We start from the raw sequence: 25,865 nt of genomic DNA, 5'->3' as shown, positions 1-25,865 counted from the left end.
AGAGCAACTGCAAGCGCAAGGTTTTCTGGAAAGTCTTCAGAGCTCCTTGTGTCCGACTTCTTATATGTAAATCCCCGTGGTTGATGCTCTTGCCATTGTGGTTACTATTTTCTTTATTTTCTTACTGGGAGAAACCTGATTTTTGGACAGTGCTGTTTGTCCATCCTCCAAAATTCCTTCCAAGCTCCTTAAGCTTTCTACTGAAGCATACAAAATAATTTTCCATACCTGAAAACATAGGACTAGTGTATTCAGTGATTTTTAGAACGGGTTTGAAATAACCTTTCAAATAAAACTTGCGCAGGAAGGTCTTATAAAATTGAGTCTGAAAAAATATTTGGGGTCTTCCCTGCATTGTAACCACAAAGTAATGCCCCAAAGAGGAAGATGTAACAAAATCTGTCGGACTGAACAGGCACTGATTGGAGCTTATGTCTGTGTTAGCTGAGCAGTCAGATCGCTCCTGACAAGATACTGTGGAGAGCTGATGTTGCATGAACTTTTTGTTTTGTTTCCAACTGAGAGCACGGCTCTGCACTCGCCAGCGTGTGTGCATGCATGCCCACGTGTGTGTGTGCATGCGGGTGCCCATGTGTGTGTTGCAGAGACGGTCACTAGCTCATTTCTACCAAATTAGCCTGCGAAACAGTTGGGGTTGCACTGCCTGATCATTGGTACAGTTACAACAAATAAAACATTTTAATATGAGCAGTCACTGAATGTTTACTGTATCATATTGCTGGGAGCTGAATGTGTGCCAAATGCTATAACAGAAGGGAGCATATGAACTCCAGAATGATGACACTAATAAGGAAATTACAAAAGGCCCAACAAATGGCATTTGTGTTAAATCAATAATGCTCTGTTTGTTTTTTTTTATTCTAATCTTTCTTCTAAAAAAAAAAAATTATCTTTCCAAACAGTTGGCAATTCCCATTCTTGTTCTTCTTCCTGAACATAATTAAAAACATGTTGTGGCGTCTACTTAAGACATCAACTTTCCCAAGCCTGTCTTGTCCACTGCGTTTTAAACAAAGACACTTGTTTTGGCATTGTGCCCTTAATTAATCATTTGAGGCTTTATTGCTGTACAAAAAATGTCTTTGTTTAATGATTCATCACAAGCCCAATTTCTGCAGAACTTAATCAACTACAGAACTAACTTTCTAATCAGCTTAAAGTAAAAGGAAAAAAGAGAACAAGATTGCTTTTGGTGTATTGTTTTGATAAAGAAACATTCGTTCAAAGCACACTAGTATTCTGGGCTATTTATGATTTAAAACTACAGAGACCAGATTGGTCAGTTAACTTGGGATTTCGGGACAAGGAAACCTGGTACTTATTGAAAAGCGTGATCCTTGAAGTCCTCACCAGCATCACTGGCCACCACTTTCCGTGCAGTGCAACAGAGGCTGAATGGCACTGGGCAGGCTTCTTGTGAAAAGGGACTCCAGACTTTGAAGATAAATTTGCAGCATAAAGTTCAGTATGATAGGAAAGCAATAGTGAACATGGCTGGTTTTACAAAGTGCAGAGATTATTTTTCACCGTGTTTGCTTTTTCCTGGCTCTTTTTTCTCTTTTTTTTGTTATTTTTTCTTTTATAATGTAACATTCTTCCGTTTTACTTTCACTTTAAAACTCCTATGGGCACTATCAAACTTCTGTTCTAGCAGTAGATTTTTACAGTAAATGAGTTTCCCATAGGACAATATAGGAGAGTATTAAATTTTCTGTGATTGTTTTGTTCTTCCATTTGATTTGGAATAAAACATTCAAGAACAAGGAGTTCAAGTCCTTAAATGACACAGAAGAAGAGTTGTGCTTAGTGACCACAAGCAGGACCCCTAGCCCTTGCAGCACTGGAAGCTATGCAAACACATCGCAGGATACACTCCCTGCTCCGATACAGATACACAGATAAAACACACACAGATTGTGAGATGATAGTCTTTGGCTCGTTGTGCAATTCATCACATACAGCTGAGGTGCAAGTTAAATGACTGACATCTGACAGACACAGATATGATAGCTCAATTATTCCAGACGCAGGAGCAAAAGCTCCTCTGAATTTTACTTGAAGTTGTCAGAATTGCACCAAAGTACCCTCAAGACCAGCTTTTTTTTGAAATTAAGGTTTTATTTGTAATAATACAAAAATTCCCAATTTTCTAAGCAACTGTACACAGCTTGCACTGTGTCAAAACATGCCTACATTGAGTAAATATATTATTACACTATGTTAATATGTGTTACGTAATGGTCATCTATATTAATGTATTCTTCATGTAAGATAATAGCATTCATTTACTTGAGTTTACAGATTATGCCGCTATCTACATGTGGATTTTTACTGCAGAATTGCCTTTTTCAGGTCAGATAAGGTATTTGATTTAATACACAATGCCACGCTCCCTGTATTGCAATGAGTTGTGCCAGTCCTTATTACCCCCCATCCGATGAGTTTTTGGGTTGGGCTGAAAACAACAAAGGAGGTTTCTGTGCTTATCGTCACTTCTATGTCCAGAAGGTGTTAACATCATAACTAAGCTCTGCAGGGTCCCCAGCACAGGCTGCCAAAGCAAGACAACAAAACAGCAAGACCCTTTGCTTTGTGATCATCTCTTTAAGTCTAAATGACCCAAGCGCCAGCAGTTCACCCGTGGCACCCATGGGAGCACTGCTCACACCGAGAGAACTGAACCTTTCTCCCGTTAGCATCCACTATGATGAGAGAACATTTCAAAGATAAATGTTGTTTGTTTGCATTTGTTGATTTTGATAGTGGTATAAAGTGACATAAGGCAGGCATGTGCAGTGTGCAGGGTTACCAGCTTAGCTTCACAGCCAAGAGATTTTGCAGACTGAACCCTACCAGAGCTCATCTTTGACCCAGCAGCAGCACAGGATCTGAGCCCTGCCATAAACGAGCTCTTGCAATCCTTACCGTGCCAAAGTCTCATTCACCTTTGCAACATTTCCTTAGGTTTTTGGCTAAGCACAACAAACAACCAAAAAACTTTATTAATACCCACCCAGTGCTGAATCCTCGCAGCACTCGTGCCAGGCAGCAGCGGCTCAGTGTGATGGCAGCTCATGGAGGCGAGGCGGCACGGCAATTGTCTATTGTCTCTCCTCCCAGGAAGCCTACTTAAAAGCATAAGACATGTCCTCTGGCCTGATCACCAGGGTTACTTTTCTTTGCTACTTGGCAGCTGCAAAAACGAAACCCAGCTGTAAAAAATAAGAGTCTCTTCTCTATTTGGCAAGGTCTCTTTGGAGTTGGAGTGTATGTGTGTGTCTGCGCATGTGTGTCTAGGCAGGACGAAAGCAGACTTGATTAGCAGTTTAGTCTGAACATGTGTTTGCCGCCAATTATATTCTTATATGTTCACAAGTGCTGAATGCCTGGTTCAAGTTAAGGTATAATGTGCGTGTGTCTGCGATTGTGTTTAATAGACTGCTGAAAATCAGGCTGTCGCTCTCCAACCCCAAAGTAAGGCACACTAGCGTAGTACTGCTGTTGCTTTCAGCTAAGCAACACCCTCTGAGCATACAGCAGGAGCAGAGCTCAGGAGCTGCTGGTTACGAGTGATGTGCTCTGGTCATTTGGCAATGCCCAGCTTTCCATAATGCATCTAAAACAATTCTGTGTGCAAAAGTCAATTTTGTAATTGCAAGGAGAGGAACTCAGCCACAAAGTGATGGATTCTGATTTTTTTCTTCCCATTAGGATGATTTAGAATTGTACAATAAGCATCACTGCATGGCTGCTAGATAATGCATGTTATTAATTTGGCACATACTAATGCTCTATTTATGTAATATTTCATACACTTTGCAGAGCTTTATATTCAGAGAGCAACCATAGAACTAGCAGACATTCAGGTCTGCTCCTGCCATTTCATTTTTTCCTGAGCTCAACGAATTCCTGAATCGCACAGAACGGGTTTCCTCGTGTTCTCTCGACAATCAACCCTTCAGCCAGTCAGTTGGCCCCTAAGAGTATGGGAATAGCTAATAATTAAATCCTAACTCTGAAGCTAAACAAATGAGGACAAGTGATATAATTAAAGCAGAGAGGTGTCTGACTTATCATCCTCCTTAGAACTTGCAAAGTGGCCTGCAAGGGTCTCTGGGTTTGTGCTAGAGTTTTTAATTTTAATCACTTAGTCTTGCAGGAAGGGCATCTACTCCTTTATTTATCAGGGCCCAGACACATTCTCCACCTGATGGAAATATCCGGTAACGAGCCAGAAGGAGCCACACTATTAACTTCTGGAGGAAGTATTAGGGATTGAGGACTTGTAAATCTGGATCTTATTGTGAAAATCCAGCATGTAAAGACAGAGAAGAGTGGGAATCTACAGGGAAGAAGTTGGAAAATTGAAGCAGGTAAGAAAAAAATTGGCATTCATCTGAGAGTAAAACTACAGACAGAAGAGTGACCACTTACGTTGAGTTAATTTGGGAAACAAATAGCTGAACTTTGGGTTCCACCTCCAGGAGTGTTTGTATAATTTACTCTGCATTGGTACTCAGAAGATCAGTGATGGCTAGATCCAGTAGATCATTCAGGAGAAGTCCTGTCCTGAAAGACAGCAATGTAAAACATGTCTCAAATGATAAATGAAAGTTCTCTGTGATTAGCTGGTATTTGAGCTCCTTCTTGCCCTCCTACATTCACTGCTTACCCCAGATTTCAGTATGTGTGCTTTGTGCAGTCTCTCTACTACGCCCATGTTGATGTGAAGTAGAAAAGGTTGTTGCTAAGTGACATGACAACTGCAAAGTGCTTTTCAATTTCTTTTTCTGCTTTCTACTCCCACCTTCCACATACATCCTGTACGGAGAGTTTGCTGCTGGGAACGTCCCCGTCTAGCAGCAAACACTGTGTGACAAAGCTCCAGGTCACATTTCTCACAGAAGTGGCACAGAAGCTACTGTTGCTGCCCTAGCACTTCTTTCAGTTGGAAACTTGGGATTGACCAAAGATCATTCCCGTTTGTCTTTTCTCAAGTGTAAATCTGGGTGATTCAGCGGCCAATCTGAAATGGGTTTGGTGGCAACTTCCCCAATCGCATGTAACAGTTCCCGCGCTCTTCGTACACAGCAAAGCAAAGCAATCAGCCCAAATGGGCTACAGCACAGCCAGCCTCTGATCTCTGTAACTCAGCCCTGCAAACAGAACCTAAGACGAAGTTTTGACGTAGCTGCCCTTGCTGCTTTATCTATGCTGTGGCTAACTGTCGTGGGCTGTAAAGCACCAGATTCTGCTGTAGTGGAAGATTTCTATTTACAATACCCTGCTGGTAGTCTAAATCTCTATTGCTGAAGCCCTCCTCAAGTTATTTCATCTATTGGCTCCATGTAGGAAAGTAGTTTAATAATAAAAAAAAAAAAAACCCAAACACAAAAAACCAACCAAACTTCAAACAACTAGATTCTTTGAACTTTACCTCTTGCAGCAATCTTTATACTACTTACATCTCCCTGCACTGAGTTTCACTGGCCAAACCGTATCCTTTTGTTTTGTGCCAATACAGTGACTGTAATGCTTGATGGGCCTCATCAGGACCTACCACAGTGAACCACAGCTTACCATAGCAAACCACAATAAAATGATAACAGTAAATAGCATTACAAATCTTCTGCATCTGTCTGTCCTGGGTCCTTCTCTATTCCGTACGTAGGTTAAGCCACGGCTTCTTGCCACGCAGAATTTGTGAGTGAAAGACTGGCATTACGCCTGCGCTGTCTGTTCTTTACCACATTAAAAAGGTCATAAAAGGATAGTCAGTTAAAAAATCCTGGTACTGAAGAGAGCCTTTGCACCGAAATAAATTCCAAGCAAGATTTTTTTTCAGCCTGGGGGGAGGGGAGCTGCTAGAAAAAAATGTGAGCTCAACTATTAGCTTTCCACTTGTAAAACTTCATATATCACTAAATATATTGCCCGTAGAGGACAGAAGCTGTTAAGACGGAAAAGAATTTTGAAGATGGATGAATGACAAAGACAAATGAAGATTTTTATTTTAGCAGAAGTTTCCAAGTGCTGTCTCTGGGTTGGGAGGGTACTGTTAATAAAGTACACTTGACATATAACTGTTCAAGTTCCTGAGAAACAGCTTTGCTTTAAAGTTCGGTAGAGGATCAAAAAGAGTGAATTCTCTGTTTTTCTCTATAAAAAAGAAAAAGAAAGCCCTGAAAAAGGATAGGTTTTTTTGGGAAACGGCATCTATGCCTTTTGTCTTTTCTTCTCTTTGTGGTCCAGAGACAGTGCGTTGACTGACTTCTTCAGAAAGGAGATCAGTGAAATTGTCAGTTGATTACTTCTCCTTGATTAGCATTTATAAGAGCCCTGTGATACATTATTTGCATTCCTATTTAGCCGTGATTTTTGTGGGGCAGCAATGATTAAACTTGTCACAGGACCTGATTGACAGGGTCAGATCTTCACTTTCTACTCTTTTGAAATTAAAAACAAATGTGTCAGCTCCCTTCATGGGCCGCAGCGCTGTGAAGCTTGCTTGCCTTGTCATCGCAGATAGGTCAGGAATGTTTTAATTTTAGGGATGGATTCTGCTTGTCAAGCAGAGTGTGATGGCGTGTAGTTCTGGAGATGAGATGTGAAGGGTGTAAAACAAAGAATGGAAAGAACAAAGACAAAGACACTCACATTATTAGACAGATTTAATTAGTCTGAATGGATATTATGCTAGATGAAGCAGTGAGCTGTGAAATTAACCCTTGATTACGGATTGGCGGATCATGCTCATAAAGAGAATCAAACCTTGGTGAATGGGAAAGAGGTGCTGTCCTACCCTCGCAGCCTTCATCCCCACGACCCCTTCCCAAGTCCAAGAGAGGGTGAAAATCTTTGAAGGAAAAGCTGTTGGTGGTGGCATTTGGGAAGTTAGGGCGGTCTCTCCCTTTTTCCCGACGTCTGAAGCTAGCCTGTCCAAAGAGCTGAAACCAGGCAGGTTACATGGAGGCAGATTTTTCCTGAATGATGGTGAGTAACGACTCCCACCCAGTGCAGCCCCTACCTTGCGGGTGAAGGGGTGCACAGGCAGCACAGAGCCCAAGTCCCCTCTAAAGACGTATTCCCACCTCATTCCTGCCTCCCTTCCCACCACTACCAAGTAGGTTGGGTATTTCTGCTTGAAAACATATTTTGTTATGATAAGCTGTGAATTAATACGATATTACTCACCCCCAAGTGAGGGTTTAGGCTTCAGAAAGGCTGGTCTATACAGCCTCTAATACGCAAGTGCCATGATGTCCCAAATACTGAGATAGTGTGGGAGATTAGGGTAATGACAATCGAGAGGGTGCTGTGCTGCACTGCATCCAATGCTGTACAGAAGAGGCACTTCAGCCTTTTGTGTGCTTCTCATCAGCATTCCCCAAAGCACCGTATCAAGAACTACTCCTTCTAATTAGCACTACTGCAACGGAAGAAAACAAATAGAAAATACAGTGTTACTCTCTTGTTAGTTCCTTGTCATTTCTTCCAAGTTGTTCAACTAATGGAGTAATCAGCCTTTATGTTAAAAAAGAGAAAAAAAAGCCAAAGGGCATTAGGCGCACTAATCTACCAATAGGTGTGAGGCCCCTGCTTCCCTCTGGCACATTTGAAATGCGTAGTTTCAGTGCAAATTTGCATGCTGGAGGCTGTCAGATTAAAAAAGAGTGAGACATGAAAACAAGTTGGGTGAGAGACTGCCTAGAAATGGTGGCTGATAACTTACTGAACAGCAGTCTTACCTCTTTAGTCATGTTGAGCCTCTGTAGGTACCATGCTGCACAGTGTTACTTCTCGTACCATTTTTTAAATGTGATATCAAGAATTCTCATTTTTACTTACTATATATTAACATTTAAGTGGTCTCTGTATGTGGAGTGAAAAGAACCCTTCGATGAAAGACCTACAGAAGATTAATGAAAGTCATTATCGTTATGTGATAGCAGAGAGTTACTATCCACAGGAAGAAAGGAATTTCTGCCTGCACATCTTTTCTCCCCTGGTTTCCTCATGTCTCTTTGAACCCTGAAAGAGAAGAGGCAGCATGAGAAGGTGATGAGGGAATAGGACATGACATGAATCCCATTGCTAAGTCTACTACTGAATTTCTGCTGGTGTTAGAACAAGTCACTTTGCCATTCTCCAGATGAAAACGATTATTTAAGGACAAAAGACTAGGACTTATCATTAAACCTGAAGACACAGACTAGTTCTTAGGCAGAAAAGCCTTGTCATTGAACTGGTGTTTATGCAAGCAGTCACACATTAGTGTTACCGCTTTCAGGGGCCTCTCATCAAAGTCTTTATTATTACAAACCTATTGAGCCGTAACCTCAGCTGCTGTGAATCAACATAACTCTCCTGAAATTAATGATGCTACACAGTTTTACATCAGCTGAGAATCCGGCTCTTCCTTTCTAGCTGTTTATATACTATTCAGCTAAATTATTCCAGTACAAAACACACAAAACACTGTGCTCCTCCAAGAAGGATCTGCTTTCCAGACCCAGCATTGGCCCCCTGGGGCAGGACCCTTGATCTGGGTCTTCCCAGTCCCCAGTCTGGAAGGCCAAGTGGGTCACAGAATAATTTAATTAAACAGTTTTAATTTAATTATTTGACTCAATAGTTCCTTGCAATCTCTGCTGCTTTCAGCATGAAGCAGTGCTTTGGTTACCTGTTGCAGGGGAGGGCTTCACCGGCAGACGTGCTGGTGCAGGCACGTGGGTCAGCCGGGTTACAGCAGGGCTGTGCAGGAGCGCTTGCGTTGGACATGCTGCCTGGAGAGACTGTTGGCCTGTTTTGTAAAAAGAAAGCAAAGCATATGAAACCACTGGGAAATGCAATTGCCAATAAAAGGGAAATCTCTGTATCTTCCGTCTCTATATTTATCAGAAATGTAGGTGAGTTTTTTGGTTTCTTCGTTTTGCACTTGCCACAGTTCTCTCTCTGGCCGCTGAGCTTTGTAGCTTGTAAAATCTTAACATGGCTGATTTTGTCATTGTGGTGCTCCTCCTGCTCACTTTGCAGAGAGAGAGACTTCAACGAGTGCATTCAGCTTCAATACGAAACATCAGCAGACAAAAGGTATCCAAAGGAGAGGTTTGGACAGAACCATTCAATGCAGAAAATGTTGAGTAAATGCTCAAGACAGCCCTATAGCATTGCATATGATCCTTCAGCGAGGAACAATAAGCACTTACGTATGGAATACAATGCACACTTCCTTGGGTATTCAGTTTTATATTATCGTCCTGCTGTTCATGAGTATAGCTGAAGAATTGGTGCTAGGAGCACTGGCCCCATTTGCAGGGGCATTTCTGCCTGACTGATAGGCCTCTATAAGGAGAGTAACTCTGTTGAAAGCAGGGAATTAACACTGGTGTAAAACAGGTGTGAGCAGAGCAGACTCACACTCTTCACCCAAAGCGGCAGCTCAAAATCATTACGTTTCTGCCTACCACATACAGTGTATATTTTCTAATTATATACGCAAGATCCTCGCTCACCTGAGGTTCAAGTTTGCAGCACCGTTTCTCATCACTCACTTAATTCAAAGAGCAAGAGCAGTTACGCGCCCCCCACCCTTCCTTTATTTTTCAAACTGAATTGTTTCAGTGGTAGCTTGGTGTGTCAGCTTGTAAGTCTATAAAACAGTTTTCTACCAGCTGGAAATCCAACATGCTACATGAATACATAACAGTGCCTAACCAAGAAGGTTTGTAATTCAGTAATTAGCTGTAATTAATGAACACAAAGTGAAGACTCATTTACAGTTTAAATTATCACATTAGCTCCTGTCACCCTCTATGTACACAAAACAGCAGGAATTCAATTATTTTTATTCTTCAAAGCTAATTTAAAATTTAAGGAATGCCATTACATGAAATAATAGGTAGGAAATGTAATAGAAATCGCTGAGAACAGTTGGCCATCCTTAGAATGGGAGGAAAAAAATGCTATCAGTGATGATTTGGAAATGTTGTTTCATCTGTGAACAGATGAAGGATTGAAATCTACGCTCCTTTCAGTGTATTTAAAAAGAAAACGAGTTTGGTGGTTGCTAAGTCTTTGTGCAGGAAGAGCCATTGTGCATAATTGTAAAAGCAGTTGATACTGATAATGCTGTTGATAGTAACATGATGACAGCATGGAAATGCTCACACCATTATCTTTAATGGGGCTGAGTCGATTGCAACAGCATCGAGCCCCTGTAATATTCACCAATCTTAGTTGTGAAACTTCAGCCTAGCAGGCCTTAAGTAATTGTCACTTTGCAATCTGCCTATAGTTTGTGTGTGTGTACGTACGTCTATGTAAAACGCTTTCATTGTGCTTTTAAACCCACCATGATGTTTCTCTCTGCAGCTGCCGCTGATTTTTTTTTTTCTCAAACAGTTCAATAACGAGAGAATTCCAAACCCATCTGATGCCGCTTCTGTAGCTCCCACATATCTGCATTACAGCCCTTATTTTTTTGTTCTTTATTTCTTATTCAGTTGCCTTTTCATTTTAAATAGGCCACTGGAAGCTACGTCGTCTAATTTTTCACAGGTGATCGACTGCTGAGTTGTGGGTTTACGTAGACAGAGGGAAGGTAGCGATAAGCCAAAGAGAGAGGATTCTGTTAGGGAAATGCAGCAGTAATTAATGAATCCTGCCAGTAATTGGGAAGGTGTAAGCCTCTGTAATATCGTAATGATAGTCATCCGTTCTGTGCATCCCCCGTCACTCTGAACGATCCCTCATCGTCTCTGTGATCTCAGACACTTAGCCATGCAAATCTTCCTGACAGGACTCTATGTCTTTGTCTCCCTAATTGGACAGTATAGAGTTGTTTATGGATATTGCAGACATTTAGACCTCAGTTGGAGGTTGTTCAAAAATCGTTAGCAAAGTTGCCTTAACAGCATTGTCAAATATTTATTCCCCTGTTTCAATATCTGTTTTTAACCCAGGCATGGTTTGCGATAGATTTAACATTTTGGAGATACACCGTCTCGTTCCAGGCTCCGTTTGAGATTGTTATTAAGCCATTTTCCTACAGAAAAAGAGAATAACAAAAAAAATATACCGTAAGTCCTCATTTCTCGAGGATAAAACAGGAGATTGTAGGGCAAATGTGCTGCTTTTTAATACCATTTCCATGGGGAAATATTAAGAATGCTGACAAAGGCAGTTCCACTTACAAAAATTACAGGAAGCTTATGGGGCAAAAATTCCAGTTTAGTGTAAGCCAAAATAAATGGGGAATAATCCCATTCACTATACCACTTCAAGTGAGAGCAGATTAAGAGTCTGTATCATATATATTAGAAAAACTACATCTTTTTCCTTGGTCAAGACTTGGGGGGTTTAATTCTTGTATATAATCATCTATTGACAGTAGGTGAAAAGTAAGATATAACAAATGCATCTGATGTTGCGCTTTACCACATTTTTTTCTTTTAGAAACTTAGTACTTGGGGGATTTTGCATTTTTGTGCATAATGCTTTTATTGTATACGGCTTGGGGATTTTCTGAGCGCAAGGGAAAGTCTTGCAGAGACCTAGACCATGAACACAAGAAGCAAAACTGAGTTTAAGGGAGCACACTGGAGATCAAAACCAGGCGGTATAGCCAGAAATACTTGCGATTTGGAGTGTCAGGGAGAGAGATCAGATGGATCAGGCAACTGAATTTACAGTCCCTTGGTCATATGCCATTTTACTCAGACAAGTTGTCCCACAAATCAAGGGGATTATTTGCCTCAGTAAAAGATGATCAGGTCCCTCTTTTTCGTTACTATTAAATTAAGCCCCTAATCCTGCAAACAGTTAACTACATACTTACTTTCATGGCCATCTTGTCTCACAAGGCTGCTTATTCTAGCAAAGGTAAATTTTAACATGCTATATATTTTTGATAAAAGATCAATATTCAACTGGAATAAAACCAGAAAAAAAAATATATGCAAGAATTTGTCTAAAATAATAATTTGGCAATTTTTTTAACCCAACTCTATTTCCTTTACACAAACATAGGGTGCGAAAACTTCTGTTCATGGGAATGTTTCTAGGAAGAATTTCTGAAAGTATTAATTTGCGCCTGTCTGGCAACTATCTTGAAAGCTGTTTGTAGTTTTGGAAATTATTCAGCCAGGGAGCAGTAGAAATGACACGTTGTATAGTTGATTAATATAGTAAATAGCAAATTACTGAAGGGGGAATAATCAAAGCCTTAGTTGCAGCAAATATTTACCTTATCTGATTTCTCTCGGGTTATTCCAGAGTTTTAGGTACCTCCCACAATCAAACCCAAAAGGTAAAGAAAACAAATTAAAGTAAAACTATTTGTAACAGAAGGGAAGGAATAGGTTTTTTTCTCTTTTTGGTGAAAAATTTCTGCATATGTGTTATAATTCTCTATTTTAGCAAGCTCCTGTTTTTTTCAGTTGGTGGGTCTTTTTATAATAAACTTACTCTTCCCCTAAAGCATTGCTGATGTCATCTGTAAACCCATAAGCTTTCCACCCCTCTCCCTAAATTGCTGATGAAAAAGTTGTGAACTACAGGGCACACAAAAAAAATCCATCTCTTGAAGGTCAGAGAAGGCAGTGAACTGCCTGAATATACAGCCGAACACATCCACAACCACATCCCATTCAAGCTCACACTTCGCCATCCCTGAGATCATTGCAAGGACGGGCTGAAGCGAGGCTGTCCCACCTCTCGGATATCCCTGCTACTGACCACGAAGCCCCGTTTCCCACAGCCTCTGAGGGACCCCTGGACAGAGGTAACAGCCTGGCTGGGAACAGCCCAGAGTCACCCCACGTGCAGCTCCTCCATCGCCAGGCTGATGCCACCAGGTTTCCACTCCCGTTGTGCTACCGGTCCCGGCGGGGACAGCACTGCAGGACAGGATCAGACTCTTCTCCCTGCAGTAGACAAAGCAAATTGGCTCTAGATGTGCCTTCTAGAACCTTCTCCTCCAGAAAATGAATGTATTGGCATTTAGGTTTTTTTATACACACACATACAGATATATATTTAAAAATCCCACGTTTAGAAACTTATGTTGGTGCAGCAGTCTGTGACACTGAATACAAGCTGCTGTGCAAAGCAATTGCCAAATGTTTACATAAACACATAAATAAGACAAATAAATTTATTTTCATTATTCATATTTTCTGCTCTTTCTTTTCCTTTTTATTTATGCTTTATACAACAGTTACTGTAAATATTACGATAAAAAAAATGCCTGCAGTGGACAGAAAGATGATCAAAAAGCCCTGATATAGCGCAATTCATGTTTCTTCTTTACAATCACTAACGAATCTTAACTTGAACCGTGTTATGTTCCCATGTGAGTGATAAGCAATGATTTATTATGAAGTGTCACGAAATCGGAATGCCATACAGTGAGACATGAGCTAGTGGAAAATGTGTTCCCTGTTTCCCAGCCTCATTACTCAAAGATGCAGTGTCCCTTTCTCCAAGTCTAATTTACCTGGCTTTTCGAGGCACTCTGATAGCAAAAGGGAACAGCACCAGGAGTGAAATACCTGATCCGGGCTGTGCCATTCACCTACCAGCACAGCTAAACACATTGCAACGACCAGGGAAAAGGGTCTGCCTGGAAATTCAAAGCTATTGCTGTATAAAACATTTGCAACCCTAATGATGCTACCCCCAAAAGCAATTGCTTAGGATTACAGCATCCGTTGCCTCATCAGTCCTGTCAGTGCATGAAGAGGAAATAAAACAGGCATTGCAGAGGAGACAAACGGACAAGTTTTCTTTATGCGTTAGAGTTTCTTCTACTCTCTAATGATTCCCGTCACCCCATGATCCTAATTCAAGTAACTGGCATGTGATATATTTTGTAGATAAATCAGCAGCAGAAGAGCATGTGCAGTTCTGGCACCACAGAGTAGGTGATTTACTTGTAGCTCACACCGAGTGCACTGGTTTGGTTTTTAAGGTGGGAATTTGTGTTTTAAGTGCTTCCTCACAAAGAAAGAAGAAACCAACATACTGTACACTAATTCATGTAAGCAGCCCTCCTCTCCTACTGAGTAATGCTTTCTGCAAAAAGTGGCTCAGACAGGCATAGTCTTAGATTTTAAGCATTTTTCTGGATGTTTCTTTAAAGGCCCTAGTCCTCAAAGCACTTGAGCTCAGTCACATCAGTGATGGAAATAGGTGCATCTGCCTAAAGATCAAGATTTGAGTGTTTCCATTCTACAGTAGAAGAGACACATGGAAGCGTGAGCCTTCCCAAGGAGGTATGGCTTGGATGGTCTGGGCACATTGTGGAGCAATCAGAAATACGTGCTGACACCTGGAACAATGAACCATATTTTTCTGGAAAGGCAAAGGCTCTACCCATTAAAAAAACCCAAATCTTTTTATCCAAAAACATAGATTTAATCACACCTGACTTGTTAAAAATTTACCAGCAGTAGCAGTTTCTGTTTCAGAACTTGATCCCTTTCTACCAGGAGAAAATGTGATAGAAGACCACAAAGTTAAACTGAACAAAATAAACTTGAGAACAAATCTTATGTCCTGCAAATTCTTCCATGTGAAAAAAATTTCTTATATCTAGGCATGTTACAAGTAATTCAGTCTGTCTTAAGGCAATAGGAGCTGTTGTTTTTCCTGCAGAAAATGTGGAAATCATCAGAAGAAAATTAACCAGAACTCATCCCTGTCTGAAAGGCTGAGACACTCACAAATTTAAAAAATCTTTTTTCTATAGAAATGCTTTGTACAGAATCTTTGTGAAGTACAATCCAGAGAGTAGTTGTCTCACAGCACTGACAATGTCTGCCGTTCCAGAGGAGACAGTGTGTGATGTACCATCCTGAAATATTGTCAGCAAGTCTGGAAATATGAAGGCACTTTCATAGAAAGGCAGGGATGAAAGGAGAGAGGTTTGGGTTTGCTTTTTTGTTTTGTTTTGTTTCTTAGTCCTAATAAAATGTACCAGCGTGCTCTTAACTTCTCCCCTCCCATTTTGTTCAGCAGAGAAAGGGAACATAATTCTCCTGCAGAAGAGTTACAGTGTTCAGGAGAGAGGGAAGAGGTACAAATTCCTTCCTGGAGGTGTTCGCTTTAGCGGGTGACAAGTTTCGTGTAGTATCAAAATAGCTCTGAACGCAGAGATAGGATCAGCACCTCCCTGCTCTCGAGTGTCCCTGACTCTCTCGCCATGAATCTAGACGTTTTAATGGCATGGCTCAATAGGTGGGGCTGGGAGAAAACCACCCACAACAGCCTCCGGTTTGATGATTAAGAAAAGCTCTTCAGAATTGAAAAAACGTGGGGTTTAATCTAACCAGGAATAACATCACAGGGGAAACAAGGAGGCAATTGAGGAATTATGCAGCAGTTGAGTAAACAGTTGCAGATGATCAATTGGCCTTTTTAAGCACCTAAATTAATTGGGGAAATCTAGCTTTAAGTGACCTGCCAGTACATCCTGACATCCACCCATGTACACCTGGGACTTGAACCCACCGCCAGTGTCCGGACAGTTGAACTATAGTTGCTTTGTCTTATCTGCTCTAAATTCACTTTTTTCAAGGTGTGTTACAAAAGCTATTTCTCTTCTGGGATCTATACAGGTGGCATTTTAAAATGTAGCAAGCACCCCAGTCTACAGAACCTGCTTGTCACAGAAAATGACACAGTTTGCATGTGACCTGTAATGACAGTTGCTAGTTGAAAAGAAACCAGAAATTCAGTTATATCTTCCACACTTTGGTTGCAGCTGCCATCAACTAAATCTCTCTCCAAGGGCAGATGGTGCCCTGTACAATGAACAATTTAATCTTTAGCAAATAGAGAAACTTTGCCAAAAAATCCACGGGTTTTTTTTCTCCAAGAATAGGCTGTCAATAACATGTGCTCTCAAATACATTGTGATTTGATGACTATACTTTATTTATAGGAAAAACCAAAAATTAAATGTTCTCTCTCATTTTTTTTTCTTTACAAGCCTGTGATCCTTCCCGATACCCCTGTACTGGGCTTTGTGTGCAGAAGCGATTAGTAGGGGCCAGTTAAGTGTCAGGATATTTCTTTGTGCCTGTTAGATATCATGTGTGCTGTTCTTTGTTATTGAGCATGTGTGTATCCTATGTCACCTTGAGGCCCAAGCTGAGATCAGGGGTGAAATCTTGGCCTTTCTCAACACAAGTGGCAGAAATCCCACTCTCTCCATGAGCCCAGGGTTTCATTGCGTCTCTGTGAAGACATGGGGAGCTGCAGCCCCCAATTTTTCATCTGACTCCATCTATCAGCAAAACAGCTGAGGCGTGCAAGGAGGTGAAATGATTTGCCTAAAGCTATGGACCCCAGATCTCTGGGGGTGGGAGCCGGGTTTTAGCACCCGGCCTGCTCTCTTCCCTTCCTCTCCTGGTGAGGACGGGCTGAGCATGCATTGCTTCTGGCAGCAATGCTGGTTGCCCCTCCTGCACCCTCCCTACACCCAGCATGGCTGCCTTAGCTGCCTGGGCCCATGTAAAGACCTGGATTGCCCAAAAAAATTCTTCTCGCTGATTTTTCTCAGCCTAAATAGCCCCCTGATCTGTGGCATCATACAGTCGGCACTGCTGAGTGATTGCATGTGGAGGGAGGAACGGGGCTGCTTCAGCCAGCAGCGCTCACTTCCACCCTTACCACACCTTTCATTTGCCCGTCTTTTGGGGAATATGTCTCATCGTTCTTGCTTTTAAAATACTCCTGGATCCTTTTCTAGTCATTCACAGAAGAAAGTGCCTGCCCTCTGGGGAACTGCTCAGGCTAACAGATGTCAGCATTTTCGCAAGCCATGTTGTTCAGGTGGATTTGGAGGATCTAACTGTATTTGTTCAGGGTTGTCTAGTAACCCTAGTGAGCCAGGCACTGCTGCACATACTCAGTAGCTCTGATTGGGCTGCTTGTTGTCTAGAAAGACACATATATACTTACAAATAAAAATATATTTATATTTGTACATTATATTTTTATTTGTACATAAAATACAATGTATATGCAGAAGAATTTTTGCATCTCTCTCAGGTCTCAGGTGGCACGGCTGGTCCACATCCATGCCTGCACAGGCATGCCCCTAAAATGTCAGCATTGCTGTAGCTGTGCAGCACAACCACGGTGTTTGGTACTGTTAGTCCACAGCTCCTGGCAGCGTCAGATTGCTGTGTTCACTGCACTGTGCACAATACAAATAGGCATATGCTTAAGAGTTTTGCTGAACCAGGGTCACAGCTAAAAAATCTGTCACACAAAACTATATGCACAGATATCAGAAGTTTCTGAAAACAAGAAACGCAAAAAATGAAAGGTTTTGGTTTTGGGGTTTTTTTTGGCAGATTTCAAGGAGATTCTTCTTTTATACCCCAAAACTGTTGGGCCAGGCCAGCTGAGGTAAATCAGCATAACTTCATTAACCTCCTGCAGATAAGGTGTTTTGCACCAGCTGCAGATATGCGCTCTGATGATCTTGCTGCTGAAATCCAGAGGTCTTTTATCTGGCCTTGGCCTTAGTCTCTTAGCAAAGTATCTTCAACAAAGGGTTTTCTGAGATAAATGAACCTTAATGACTTCAAGTTTTCATTAAATGTAGTTTCCATCATCCCAGGCAACGAGGTCTCTAAATTCCTCCACCTGGGTGTTACCGCAGTCAGACAATTTTGTATTTAGGCACACACACCCCAGGAACATCTGAGCTAGAGCCCACAGTTTGTTTCCATTATCTTGTCCCACATTCTCATAAGCTTAGATCATGGGACAGAAACGTGTTTTGCTTTTACTGTAAAGGAGACCCTTTTTCCACACTCCCCTGTCCGTGTGGCTGATGGCTTGGGTTGAATATGCAGAGTCTGACGCCTTCTGCAGGGACACAAAGGACTCGGGGAGCTGCTGGTGACTGTGGTGGGTTGTGCTGGCGTGTCCTCCTCTCCCTGTGCTCCGCTGCTGGGCAGAAGCTGACTGCTTCTGTGCAGTGCACGGTGCGGTTTCTTGACACGACACCCTTCGGTACGAAGAGCATTAGGGACATGTTCCTGCTGGCATCATGCGGAGCCTCTGCATGTGTTTGGGTGGGTGCTGCACCCTTAGCAAAGAACGAAGAAGAACTGAAAGTATTAGTTTTCAAGAGGGTTGTTCTTACCTCTCCCAAAATGCTTTCCCACCCTATTAGAGTGTGTTTTCTGAAACAAATATGTTCTATTTATTTATTTAATGTGCTGTTAAATGACCTTCTGGAAAGCTATTCCTGCCGCAAGGCTTTAAAATGGATGGGCAGGCATAACTTAAGAGAGCATGCTCCTTACAATCAGGATGAATCATTTGAGTAGTTACTGTTTAGATTGATGTAATTTTAGTTATAATTATGGGTAACGAGAAGGCGTTTAGAGTCTGTAATATTGTAATTCATGGTGAGAGGAGTCCTAAATGAAATAAAATATATCCAGATTTGCTTTTTCTCCCTATCTAGGTATTATGCACGTAAGCATGATTCTTTAAGGAACAGATTTTCTGCTGCTGTAAAAATCTAGCAAAAGTAGGTCAAAAATGACATCTAGAGATAACATGTTTGGTAACCACAAAGGGACTGTCTGTGTCTTTCTATTTGGCCTTTTAAGAGTCCTGCAATTTATTACTGTAGGTACAGCTGCAGCATGAAAAGGTTTTGATCCATAAACTCCCATGGACTTTGGTGGGTGGATCACAGATACATATTGTCATTTTTATTATCCCATTACACTAATAGAAGATGATAAAATGATAGTAGCAAAGATCTGCAAATACAGAAAACCATCATAAACACATGAACCTGCTGCCATCTGCCTGGCTCTAGAGTACCATCACACCTCAGACCGTGCCACTGAAGCGGTCGGTGTTCTCCTGCAGAACCCTAAAAGCAAACAGTGACAGCAATCCCCAAGCGAAGGACTTGAAAACCACCCCATGAGCAGACAACCCCTGTCCTACCCCGCAGGAAGCTGCGTCATTTGGTCAGTGTGGCTTTTGGCCACAGAGGAAAGGGGGAAAGGAGACTAGAGAGAGCAAATAAAAGCATGGGATTTGGCACGTGTGTGCATGTGTGTGTGTGAAAGAGCGAGCTCACCGCTGCTGTTGTGAGCCAGGAGCCATGCAGGGGCTAAGGAGCACAGCTGAGCAGCGCTGGTGCCAGCCCGCGGAGGCCGGACACATGCGCGATTAGCTGTTGACATACAGTTGACAGTTGTCTCAGGTTGCAGACATGTTTGAGAGTTCCTATTTCAAAGGTTTCACAGCTGTGTTTTTATGGCAAGATTTGAGTGAGGAGAGGGAAGCTGTGCCACGGACAAGGAGTGGGAAAGTGCTCGTTAGAAGGAATCCTGAGTCCTGACACATCGGCATTAAAATAGATACAACTTTTTACATCTGTTGATGGCTGATAATTAATGTTAAATAAAAGCAAAGCTTCAGTATCTGCAACTGATATTTCACATATGCTGTACAATACATCAACATAATGAACACCCTCAACTGCATTTTCATAACATAATTTAAATGATAGAGTTTTCATTATGGTACAGGTTGAACTACATTTCAACAAATGCCCAGGAGGCAACAAGCTTTGCCCCTCAAGTGCTGTTTGAACAGCCAGGCTGCTATGCCCTAGACTGTGGGTGACAAGCTCTCTACATACTCCCTGAATCTCTTAGAGACTTGATAATGAAATACATAAACTATGACCCTTATTGATCAGGACTTGCACTAATTAATTTCCCAAAGTCCTGTCCCAGCCTGCAGTGATATCAATGCAAAAAAAACCCCAAGGATGGAGACTTTAGTTGGCCAAAAGACCTAGGGGTGAAGTACTTATCCCATTGAAATCAATGGCAAGTCCCAATTGATTTTAGTCATGCATGGATGTTGCCATTAGTCAAGTAGATGGACGCTTAGCCTCAAAAGTTTCTACAATTGTCACAAATGGCTTTTATAGCAGTGCTAAACCAGAACTGCCTGCACACATGCAGCAGTGCAGAGAACCCCCTCCAGCTCCCGGGCTCCTTGCTCCATCTTACCTTTGCTCCAGCAGCAAAATCAGTTGAAGAGCCTTCCACCCTTCCTGGTTGGTTGTGCAGTCTCAGCCCTGCACTTGGGCCTCCTTTTGGAAGTGTTTGTGTGGCCCCTTGTGAGCTACAGCAGGGCTGGATCCAGTTTACGGCTGGGGTGGTGCAGACCCATGGACAGCTGCAGGGACACAGCTGAGGATTTTATCACACCGTGGGGTGGAAATGACAGGAAGGGGTGAGAGCTTCTGAAGCAGGCTTGTTGCCGGAAGAGTTTCTTGTGGACCTGCACCCTGACTGATGTGTGTCTGAAGAGCTCTGCCAAGGGTTAACGATGTCCTTAATGTTGCTCTCTGCATGCTCCCCTTGTGACATGGGAGTGACCAGGAATATTATTAAGCTGATTTTACAGCCGGTCTAATACAGAAGTCCAAGGACCTTCCTCACAATGAATCAAAATAAAAGGAGACAGGAGTTTGGCTTTTCAGTTTTCCAATCCAAGCCCTCGATAAATATTTCCCACTGGCAGGGAACCAGTGCTCTGCAGTTACTTTGCTTCATACCAAGACTCCTTCCCAGATTTAGCACTCTCAGTGATACTACGTGCTGCTTAATTGTCCTAATGACATTCTGGAGGCAGAGTTGAATTAATCAACAGTTATCACTCCTGTGCTCAGCTGTTTCACCACCGCCCCTCATGTTGGCCCATGCAGGACCAGCCCATAGCTTCTGTGTCCTGCACCCATGAGGCTGGCAGATGCTCTGCACGTCAGAGCCACTACAGAGCTTGATATGATCCAAGGCAGGACTTACGTGGCATGCCACATGTAGTTTTCCATTCTGGTGAGGGCTGCAAAATCTCCTCAGAAAGGTAAAGTCAAATGCTTGTGCCATTTCCGCAGTCTGCACTTGGACCATTTGCAGAGGGTGATTCCGCAGCTGAGAACTTGGCCGCAGAAGCAGAGCCAGCTCATGGCATTACTGTATTTCAGCTCTAGGCTTTACAATGGTAAGGCTTCTGGACTTCTTTGAAACTTGAACAACGTGTAAACTGCCACAGCTTTGTCCCTTTGCAGTGAAAAATAATAGCTTTGCAAATGTGAATTGCTCTGGAGCGTTACCTCTGAAACCTAAAGACAACATTTTAAAGTGTCAACATGGATTGCTTTTAATATCTTTTAAGTGGGAATAATGATCTAAGGTATTCACCACAATTTCAAACCGACTTCCATGCATCCTCAGTTGCCAAAAGTCTCTACATTCAGCTGCCAAAGCCTCTTCTTCCCTTCCAACAGTTTCTCCACAGCAGGTTTGGGTTGCCAGTGCAAAACTCAGCATCACTGTGAAAACTGAAAAGGTGAAGATATTGAAAAATAAACCAAATCATAAACTAAATAGGATGGAGTCAATGGGCTTTTTTGTTTTCATATGGAATTTTTTGAAAAAGCTGAGTTTATTTTACTTTAAATAAAGCTACTACTGAATTTCCAGTTGATTTAGCCAGAACACAGGGAACACACCGCAGGATTTGAGTTGTGTTTGCTGAAATGTCCGTGGCCTTGAACAGATAATATATTTTTCAGTAACATATTTCTCTTTTCCCGCTGTTGGTCTTTTTTCCTCTGTGCTCTCTCCAGATTGACTTTCATTCTACTTATTGCCTGCCTCATTTCTCACCCTGTTTTTCCAGTTGTTTTTTCTACTGCTTTTCTCAGTATCTTTCTCCCAGGTTATAAGCAAAACAGAACTCAACTTTGAGCTGAACTTTTAAACCCACATCTTGAAATTAAGTAAAATGAGCACCTTCTATCTCTATATAAGTAACTTCACAACTTGAGTCACTTAGCACTTTCAGTAGTTGCAGAACGGAGAAGGTCCGTTGGAAGAACGGCGGCTTTTAGTGCCGGGGAGGGGAGGTACCTTAACAACGAGAAATAACACAGCAATAGTCAAGTAATTGAAACTCAATGTGGGTAACAAGACGTCCAACTCGCCGTGATGATTTTAGAGCATATTCTTGGCTGGTAGTAGAAAGAAGCTCCATTATATTGCCCAGGTTTAACAACATGAGGGAAAAGCAGAGATGCAGAGTAACACACTCACTGGACCAGGCAGAGCAGCAGCATCAGTCGGAGTTTACCCACCAATCCCTGCAGACTTACCTACGTAAGGATCTGGGGTTTTTTATTCACATTTTTGTGTCCTTGCCTTTTTGTGAGCCTATGGGTGGACAACATAAAGCAAAGCTGACCCATTTCCAGAAATGTCTACTGATAAAAGTACATAAGCAATAAAATCTGGCACCATGATTACAAACTCGGTAACGCTAGTTGTTGTTATTATTCTGCTTGCAGGACGAATGCCTTAGTTCCAGCTCTCCAGCCCAGGCTTCCCGCACCCAGCCTGCCTCTGCGCGTGTCACTCCAGTCCTGACATTGAACTCACAACAACCCGGACCAAGAAGACTGCCAAAAAACCTCCCGCTATTCTTCTTCATCCTCACTAACAATTTGGTAATGAAGTATTGATTTCCACTCCCCTGCTTATGGACGATATTAGATTTTCATTGATAAACTGCACTGGGGCTGTCTGGTCTCCACTGTCCCTTTTTGCTGTCACTAAAACAAAGTGCCACTGAAGTAAGATAATGACTGAGAACATTGATGCACTTATTTCGTCAATTTGTAACACTTGACAGGAAAAAAAAATTCTTCATAGTTTAATGTCCAAGTGTGCTACACAAGATGCAGTCACACTGGAAGCTTTACTTTTCATGGTAATGTCCATTTCCTATTTATAACCCCTTTGGGATAGTTTGTCTAAAGGAAATGTTTCTATTCTGTGCAGCTATTACTGTTGCACCTGGCTTGCCCAATCCAGTCATTGCACTAGGGATCAATACATCACCGTAAGTACAAGAATTATTAAGTTAAAACAGATTCTGAGCCAAAAAACCTCTGAACAATGTTAATCTTCTGTGCAAGTTGTTCAAATAGTTATGCTTAACCATGTTGCTGCCAAAGATTTGTTTAAAATGGATTATTTTCAGTTTGTTTTATTCCTCAGATATATATATATATTTAAATCTCCATTATGGTTTATGATGAGACATATGCGATGGAGTGATTTTTAAACAAAAGTACTATTGTTAGATTATTGAACATTATATAAATATAGGTATATCTATATATAAATATCACTATATAAATATCTATATATAGATATAAAAGAATAAAAGTAGAATTCCTTTCTCAGTTAGGTGAGTTTAAATCTAAATCTCTCTGTTGTAGTCAATGGAGTTGCGATGGATTTATGCTACTATAAATGAGATCAGAATCTGGTCTTCGCGCTCTCTGTCCGGCCTGGCTGGTACTGCTGGCACAGACAGGCTGGAAAGCACAGCTGTCTTCAAGTCAACCGAGACCTAGGGAGAAGGGGGCTACAAAGATGGCAATTTCAAATTTGTGCTTGTAACTTTTTTCATTAAAACTTCGAGGTCCCAATTTTAATTTGTGGAATATTCACGTTAATAATGAGATCTAATTAAGACATCCATTAAAAGCCCGTTAAAGTTAATTTAACGTAAAAATTCCAATAGAACTGTGTTAGATTTTCTCCATTAAATTAACGTTATGGATTTTTAACGGATGTCTTAATTATACATTATTATTAACGGGAATACTGTATTACACAGATTAAAATTGGGTCCCGAGTCAACTCACACAATCTTCCAGGATATGCTAATGTCACAAGTCTCACGTTGCCTAGTCCACTGCTTGGAAAAGCAGGCGCAGCCCTGTTTACCCTCGCTGAGCGTTTCCTCCCAGCGAAAGCAACTTCCAGCAGACAAATCCATCTCTGCATTTAACGATGAACTTCCCTTATTCTCAAAGGAAAAATAAGTCTGGATCAAGTTGTAAATCGCTGCTCCGTTGCAAATGAAATATTCAAAGTATGCTAGGCACAAGTTGAGAAGAGGATCTTTCTCAAATAAGAGAGGGCTTTGGGGTGTCTTTTACTATTGGTTTATTTTAGACGTTCAAGGATATAATTGAAGTGCAGCATTCACAAAATCAGACTAAATATGTTTACTGCATTCCCTGTGGCTCGTGCAGAAGGGCCTGTTTTGGCGTTGTTTGGGAAATTTTGACATGATCCCTAAACTCAACATGGAGGAGAAAAAAAGGCCCTTCTTATTTACCTCCTAGGGAAAGTGTTGCCCTTATGCCACATATAATAGCAAATTGCTTTTTTTATGGCATGCATAACCTAGATGGGAAAAAATATGGCGCTTGAGGGAAGGAGGGAAAAAGTAAATGAAGTTCCAGGAATGTCATTCTGAAGTAATGAGGCATGGACAGAAAATATACCCCTCACATCATCGGATTGAGATGGCAGTCGAAATAGCTTCATTGAAGTGTCAGCACTCATCCATCAATCAATCATCCACAAGGAAAAATAGCGACAGTACAACGGGGCGGCTTTTATGGGATTTACTCATGGGCATAGGGAATAGCAGCTCAAATGTAGTTCTGACATGAAAAGCAAGGTGCTGATATTATTTTTTATGATGGGAGGATCATAAAGTGAATTGAGAACAGTGAGGTCTATCTTTGCTTAACCTATTCAACTGGAAATGAACGGAGCTCAACTGGAAACGAGCAGAGCCTTCAGATGGGTTAAGATTGAAGCCTGCACCGTGCTGAGCACCGGCCATTGACAACAAAATTCTATTAAAGCAAAATCAATGCATTAGCATCGAGCTCCTCAGAAGCTGTTAAATTGCACAGCCCAGTTCAGAGTTATTAAGTGAAGTTGCACAAGGTGGGTCCTGTGGCACAGACCCAAAGGCAGTGAGCGCTGTGGTAAAATGCGACTTGGGAGAAACCATGTCCATATCCCCAGCCCCACTCCCTTCCCCAAGCTTTTGGATGCTCTAGAAAAATATGTGGCTTATTGTGGCATCCAGTGGGTGAAGTTCCCACCGACTTACGACAGCCCCAATCCTGCGCCCTGTCGCAGCTGGGTGTTTTGCTGTCTGCTTCGGTAGAAACCCCCCGTGCCGTATGTTCTGCTGCTTGTGGCCATGGCCGAGCCACATGGATGCCGACACGGGCTGTTGCCAGGAGCAAGGAGCCCTCTTCCCGCAAGAGGGTGGCCCTATGGCCCCGGCCAGCCTGTGGCATCCGGGGCTGGGGCTCCCTTGGGGCACCAGTTGCTCGGTTTTGGCAGAAGAGAGGCTTCCCTGGTGCCCCGTAGCCGGTGAGCAGCGGGCTTGTGGTGACGATGGGAAACACGGTCCCACCATCAGCCACCCCAGCCATGCTGGGACCTGGAACCTCAGAGCTGAAAACCTCTCTCAAGGTTTTGGGGAGGGCCGGTCCCCCCGGGGGAGCTCTGGCCGACCAGAGCATGTTTTGCTCAGGAAGCTTCACTCCAGCACTGGCAAGTGCAGGAACAGCTACTTCATTTAAAAGCTGGCCGCAAACCTTTATTATACAGTGCTAAACCTTGATTATTTTGCCTGCATTGCTGTCCTCTGGGAACATTTTAGATACACATTTGAATTAAGTGATTTTTTTTTTTTTTTACAATATGATATAAAAAAAGAAAATGTATGTCTCTCTCCTCTCTTTCTCTGTATGAAATTGGATGAGTTGATAGTTTATCTGTCATATAAATCAGGTAACACAGAAAATCATTGCATCTTTTCTCTGTCGTATCTACTCAATATCTATCGTTCTGACTTTTATTCTTATTGGAGATCATCAAAACATTAATTAA

The 25,865-nt window shown here is 42.0% G+C and overlaps 1 protein-coding gene across 3 annotated transcripts in view; it reads left to right on the top strand.

The window, feature by feature from the left end:
* TSHZ2 (teashirt zinc finger homeobox 2) overlaps positions 1 to 25,629 on the top strand; it is a 228,467-nt gene extending 202,838 nt beyond the window's left edge. For 2 of the 3 annotated variants that reach the window (XM_087750225.1, XM_009465512.2), the window contains exon 3: positions 22,436 to 23,083. In XM_087750225.1, the coding sequence (XP_087606351.1) occupies positions 22,436 to 22,437 (2 nt within the window). In that variant the 3' untranslated portion in view covers positions 22,438 to 23,083. Of the gene's footprint in view, positions 1 to 22,435; positions 23,084 to 23,371 lie in introns of those variants that run through there. The other variant, XR_015703048.1, reaches the window with a different exon arrangement.
* The last annotated feature ends 236 nt before the right edge of the window (positions 25,630 to 25,865 follow it).

This window comes from Nipponia nippon, unplaced genomic scaffold (genome assembly GCF_047370975.1).
Source record: "Nipponia nippon isolate SJK-2023a ecotype South Korea unplaced genomic scaffold, ASM4737097v1 scaffold_13, whole genome shotgun sequence".
Taxonomy (NCBI): domain Eukaryota; kingdom Metazoa; phylum Chordata; class Aves; order Pelecaniformes; family Threskiornithidae; genus Nipponia; species Nipponia nippon.
This window is presented reverse-complemented; position numbering and strand designations above follow the sequence as displayed.